Source organism: Egretta garzetta, unplaced genomic scaffold (genome assembly GCF_000687185.1).
Source record: "Egretta garzetta isolate BGI_Z169 unplaced genomic scaffold, ASM68718v1 scaffold360, whole genome shotgun sequence".
Lineage (NCBI taxonomy): Eukaryota > Metazoa > Chordata > Aves > Pelecaniformes > Ardeidae > Egretta > Egretta garzetta.
In genome coordinates, this window is record NW_009258261.1 from 1,893,695 (window position 1) to 1,900,243 (window position 6,549).

A 6,549-nucleotide genomic window follows, 5' to 3' on the forward strand; every position below is an offset into this window, starting at 1 on the left:
CCTACAGGAAACAGAAGAGGAATCTACTACTGAAGCAGCTATGGAGATCAACCAAACAGAAGAGCAAGAAACAATGGACATTAATGCTGATGATGTAGAATTTAAAGAGAACAAAGAAAAAGAAAATGTAAGAATATTTCTTGTGGCTATTCAAGTTTTACACGTCTATATACTTAAAATTCTGCCATTTGAATCAGACCTGCTGAAATACAGCATATTCAGGTGTTAAAATGGAACTCTGGAAGTTGTCTTTTGTCTTAGATTAAGCCATCTAAGATGCAAAAAATGAAAATTCAGTCCATGTGATAGTGATCCAATATATAATTATCAGTTGAAGTACAAACTATTTGTTTTGTTGTTCAAAGGTTCGGGAAAAGCAAAGAAAACAATGGGAGAGAAGGAAAAAGCTAATAGAAACTGCTGCTTTGTTGAGAGAGAAGAATGCTGATGGGTGAGTTTGTAGTCTGAAAGGTCTTCTGTTTGAAAACAAATGTACATTTCCTTTCAAACAAATAAAAGCTTTGTTTTAAAAATACCTTCATTTTTTTCTTAGTAGTTACAAGGCAGCAACCAACCTAGGTGTGTCTTGGGTCTTGTTTGGGTCTTAACCTGGTTGAGATTTTTTCTGTTATTTAAATGGTATGAAATTTCATTATCTAAAAGTCATAGTTTCTTGACTAGCTATGAGTAAACATAAAAAAAAAAAAATCTGTCCAAAGAGAAACAGAATCCAGATAGAATTTAATACAAAATGACTGCGATAAAAATCACAGGATTCTAATTGGCGAAGTAGAACCTGAGGTTTTAAGTTTATTAAATTGGAACTGAGTTTGTTGGTTTGGGGTTCGGTTGGTTGGTTTGTTTTTAGAAACTCTTTTACACAGGAAAAAACACATAACTTCATCTTACCTGCTTTAGCTGGGATCATTTGTTCCCAAGGAACGATTTAACATGAAGATTTAATATTAGAAGTTTAAAACAAATACAATAAATATAATCCTAGAAATTCAGCCCAACAATAGTGTAAGAGCACTCAGTGGTTGTGACTTTTTTATGATGTTCTTAGCAAATGCTGAACTGATTTGAGATAATCAAGTAACATTAATTTAGTTAATTTAATAACATTCATATTCATTTTTTCCTCCTAAGAATATTGGCTCACTGGGAATAAAGCTGTTCTGCTTGGATAAATTTTAATATACATATATTGGTTATGTTGAAATGCTTGTGTATAATTTTTGGTTTTATTATTATGAAATGTTTTAACTTGTGCTCATTCATATTTTAGTATATCTCATTAGCATATTTAAGTGGTAGAATTAGCCTTTTCTATAAAGATGCAGACAGGTCATTCTGTGTTCTCTGAAGCAATAGAACAGTAAAGGAGGTTTGTACAAAGTGTTTGGCGGCGGCAGCAGCAGCGCTGCTGGTGATGCCTGTGGATGACCCTTAAGCTGCCTAAACAGTGGCCCTGTTTTGTTAAAGTCTTACCGCTGTCTCCTGCACCCTTCATCACAATCAACATGTGTGCATGATCTGGCAAAGCAAAAATTGGTACTTGACTTGCTTGATTATTCTTGTAGTGTAAAATAGTATATTTGGTTGTTGATTGAGTTCAAGGAAGCCTATTTAGTATTTGTCTCTTGTTCATTTGTTTTCAATCACTTGTCTACTTCTTTTGTCCTTTGTAATGCATGAAAGCCGTAACAAACTATATACTTGCAGGGACGAGTGATTTCTTGGCTTTAGGAAGTCTTCAGTGGGTTGGGAGGGAAGAGAAGTTTATGGCTGCCTGAAGGCAGTGTCCCAGATGGCTGGGTCAGGACCACCTTTCTTTAGTCATCTGCCTTTTATAGCCCACCATTTGTTTAGATCAAGATCCACAGGGTGCATACACTGCTAAGCCAAGAAAAATTGGCATGGAATAAAGAAATGCTTTGAACTAACGATTTGGCATGTGAGTAGAAGCAGGCAGGGAAGATCGGATTTTGTTTTGTTTTGCAAGAGAGAAATGGGGAAAAGATAGGTAAAACCTGATTAACATTGGAGGTGGGGAGAAAGATTAGGACTTAACTGTCCAAGTAAAGAAAAACTGGTCGTTAGGTAAAGATGGACACCAACTTTAGGAGAGTTACTTCTTGAGGTCCCGAATTTTATAATATTTACTACTTAGTGTAGATGATACAAGCTTAATAAAATTTACGTCTTCTGTGCTGTTAATGTGGTACAACAGCCCTTCTACTAGACCTATTTGTTCAATTCTGTTTATGAGAGTTAAGTCCATCATAGGTCTTTGAGGAGGAAAAAGGAAGATGTTCATTAGGGGTTTGGTAATCTTCTAAAGACGACTTTTTTAAGATAGACTATTAAATTTTTCTTATATGATGAAAGTGGAAATTGGTTTATAGACAGGCCATGTGTTCAGAATTAGACCACACACCCCCCTCTACCCTTCCCTGCCCTTCCTCCACCTCCTCCGTCTCCCCTCTCACCCATTACATTAATTTTGTGACTGGCCAGACTACCTGCTGACAGCAATGTGTGCTGCCATATGAGAGAACAGAATTTGATTTTTCAGTGTCTCTCTCATCTCTCACTTACCTTCCTGTTGCCTGGCAGAGCTCCTGGCAGTGTCAGTGCGGCCCTCCAGGCCTTCTGAGGCACAGTCTGGAGTCTTCTCCTGATGGTCTGCTTGGTTAATTACTGAGCACAAATTTTTTGAAGTTTGGATTTGAAGTAAATTGCCCGCAAAAGCATGGCCAGCAGAAGAAAAAAATGGAAACTACTATAAAAGAATTGTCTTGCCTGTATTTCTATTGTGTTTAGAAAATTGAACATCCGTTTTTACCTCCCTTTTGTTAGGTAAGTTTAAGAGTGTCTCCATTAGTGCTGTACGTTTCCCTGGAGACCTAATGTTAATTGATGGGTTGTCTCGTATAGTGTCTGTATACTGGAAAAGTAGTTTAATTAGCCCGGTCTTTATGCACAAGTAAAACTCATTAAGTAATTTGCTCAAGCATTTCTTGCAATCTAGTTTAGCAGTGATTTTTTTTATTAAAACTCCAGATATCTGTAGAGAATCTTAACCACCTGTAAATCCAAGTTATAGTATGATAGTAAAATGAGGATGGAGAATAAAATATGAAGCCTTTAAGTTGGCAAGGACATAATTTCTTTAGAAGTTTTTTAGTCATGCCCGTTAAGGGATTGTTTTGTCCTTAAATAATAACTTTTTTATATAAAACTGTATTTAATTAAGATAATCCAGTTTAAAGAGTCACGACTGAGGTTACATTCTCAGCAGCAAGTAGCAGTCACAAAATTTAAATTCTATTTGGACAGTGGTCTTAGAGTAGAGAAAGCAGCATGCAAATTCTTGGGTCACAAGAATTACTGTGGAGCTCAACACAGCTGAAATGAGTGCTTCTGCGGTGTGTTTAATATACTGCACTTCAGGGAACAAGTGTTTTATCCTCTTAATTATGCAAGTAGGAAATCGTGATTTGTTTTTATATTTGGGGAGTTGTTAGAGCCATGAAAACATGCTGATTAGCAACATTTAAGCTATAATTGATTGCTGTGCTAAGTAGGAGAAAATGTCACTTGATGAATAGGTTTTAGAAGCAGAAAACTAACGCGCATGAAATTTCTTTTGCAGCTTAATTGTAGCCAGCAAGTTTCATCCCACTCCTTTATTACTTCCTTTATTGGAATTTGTTGCTCCTTCAAGGCCTTTTGTTGTCTACTGCCAGTATAAAGAGGTAAATCACGTGTGTTATTTTAGCTGTTACAGTTCGAGACTATTCTGCTGTATAACATACTATTTGTTTTTTTTAAGCCATTATTAGAATGTTACACAAAGCTGAGGGAAAAAAAAAAAGAGGTGGCGTTATTAACCTAAAGCTGTCTGAAACCTGGCTACGAAACTACCAGGTAAGGATTGCAGTAAGTGGTGGTCAAAACTGCACGAATACAGGGGAGCAGAACACGCTCTGAAAATGTGTTTTTTGGACTGACTGAAACTATGTGTAAGCTCATGCATTTGTTTTACCTGAGAACAGTGGGAAGATATTCTGGAGTTCTAGTGCTTCACTGCAACAATTTCAAATGGAAATGCTTTATTTCCTTCTTCCAAAGCATTTCATTTAAACAATTGGTGAAATATTAGTAGCGCGTTGACAGATGTCACAGTCGCGCTGCTTTAGCGGCTAGCCTGAAGTGAGGGACAATCTAGTGTCGTGTAAGGGAGACGTAGCAAAATATTACAAGTGTTTATTCATTTCCAGTTGGTTTGATAGCTGGAAAAAAAAAATTGTGACTTAAGAATGGTGGTGACTTACAAAGTCAGTGTCTTCAAATAACATGTTTCCTGGAACTGAAGTAACAAGAAGTTTCCAGTCTGGGAACTGAACAATGAAAAAAAGATGAGAGGGGAAAACATTTCCACCATGAAAAAAGTCAGTTTGACTAACTTTGTTTGAATGAGGCGTTTGCAAATGCAGAGCGTCCTCTCAGCTAGGAGGAAGCAGAAGCGTGTCTGATCGCTAAGCAGCTCACCCCCTCCAAAGAGGTTCTTGCTTTTTACTGACTCCCCCCCCTTGCCCATAGGCTCCTGGAGTCCATAAGGAATTACTGTTGAGGGGATGATTTAATTCAAGGGTGGCCATGATTACTGACTGTTGATCAGGCAACCAAATTGGGAATGATTAGGACATTCCTAGGTGAAGATGTTTGCACAAGTTAGGCTCAGCAAGGGTTGCTGTGTCCGGGTGCTGCTAGGAACAGTACTGCACCTTTTCCTGGGCACACATAAATCAGCCGGGACCTGCGGTGGCAGACAAAGCAAAGGGGAAGTGTCACTGCAGAGGTGGCGTTCACAGAAGAGTGTAATGTACCTGAAAGCAATGGGTCGCTGCTCTGTCTTACCGTAAGAGCAGCTATGTAAAGATTACAGTGACAGAATGGGAAATTACTGGTGTTGTTTAGACCAGCTGTGGTTTCTTGCAAAGTATGCCAGTTCCTAACACATCAGTGAGACTTTTCACATATCCCAAACCTTGACATTACAGCTTTGCTGGAAATGCCATGAAGAAGTAATCAGTAAGGCAGCGGCCTGTATTCTTGCGTATTTCTGCAGCTGGTTTCTGGTATGCAGACACTTTGCCCTTTAAAGATAAATACACTTTCCAAATGTCTGTTTGTTGTGGTGGCTGGGAAAAAAAATTACACCTTGTCCTGGGAGCTTAAATGACACCATGATGTGCACATGTAGAGTGAGTTTTTACAGATGCTTGGGTTTTTGTTTGGTTTGGCTTTTGGTTTTTTTTTTAAAGGTCTTACCGGATCGAAGTCATCCAAAACTGACAATGAGTGGAGGCGGAGGGTACCTTCTCTCTGGTATAACTGTTGTCTTGGATAAGGGCAAGTCTGATTCCAGTAATTTAGAAGCACTGAAGATGGAAGAGCCATCATCTAAAAGATGCAGAGTTCAAGACCTTCATTGTTAACATTTGAAGAATTGATTTGTTTTTTAGATCTCAGGAGTCTTACTGTTAGTAAAATAACAAGTTATCCTTTCTGTGCTCTTGACAGCACAGACATTGTACCTGTCACACACCCGTCTGCAAGCAGCAGCAGAACGGCCTGGTAGGGAGGGCTGTCTTGCCCCTTACCAGTTTACGTGATCAGAGCGAGATGAAAACCCCGTGGAAGCAAACGTCCCACTGAAAACACAGCGAGTTCAAAAAGAAGAGAAGATCGAGAGGAGATGAAGCACCAGTGAAGGCTGCCAAAAGCGGGTATGATGGCGTTGTTCTTTAAAAGGTTGAGTCTGAATCAACGGGTCTAACTTGGCTTCCCATTTTCCCAGAAACGTTCTGCGTGGTGATCTGCGCCCCCATTGCACACGGACCCCAGCTGCGTGCAGTATTTTGAGGAAGTAGAATGAACAGCAAAGATCACACACTTTTCTTTCCAAAGGGACAATAAAAAGAGAATACTAACACCAGGCCTTTACAGAGTGACCCCATGTTTTCCTAAAACAAATACAGAAGAGAAAGTGTATGTTCATAAATTAAAATACCAAATATTTAAACAGAATGTCGGTATTAGTATTGCCTGTCATTTTCCTGAGAGTTGTTATATTTTTTTTTTTAAGATAACGACTATTTTGAAAACTGCTATATGTGTATATATATTTATTCTACTGTTTTATCTTTCATGGTGTGTAGCTTTTTTATTATTTTTTTTTTTAACATTGCATTTGCCATTTCAATTAAACTGCAGGATGTTTTTCCTAATGAGATTTATTTCCTTTTCCTTACTTTTCCCTCTTTTTTGGAAATAAAAACGTCTAGCAGGGGCTTTAGGCAGAGCACACCCTTGCTGCCTGCGCCCCACTGACCCCCAGAGGGGAGCTGTAGGCCCGCGTGGGAGCTGGCAGAGCCAGCAGGACGTGGCTTCCGCTCATAAACTTACTTGTCAGGGGGAATGTGGAGCTTTGGGATCAAGTACCATGATTACTGACTGTTGATCAGGCAACCAAATTGG

At 38.7% G+C, this 6,549-nt stretch overlaps 1 protein-coding gene across 1 annotated transcript in view; it reads left to right on the forward strand.

The window, feature by feature from the left end:
* The window catches only part of TRMT6 (tRNA methyltransferase 6), a 14,988-nt gene extending 8,861 nt beyond the window's left edge, over positions 1-6,127 (forward strand). The window contains 6 exon segments of the mRNA XM_009642979.2: positions 1-127; positions 366-451; positions 3,659-3,761; positions 3,839-3,871; positions 3,874-3,933; positions 5,334-6,127. The exon segment at positions 1-127 is cut by the window's left edge and continues 232 nt beyond it. Of these exon segments, the coding sequence (XP_009641274.1) occupies positions 1-127; positions 366-451; positions 3,659-3,761; positions 3,839-3,871; positions 3,874-3,933; positions 5,334-5,507 (583 nt within the window). The 3' untranslated portion in view covers positions 5,508-6,127.
* The last annotated feature ends 422 nt before the right edge of the window (positions 6,128-6,549 follow it).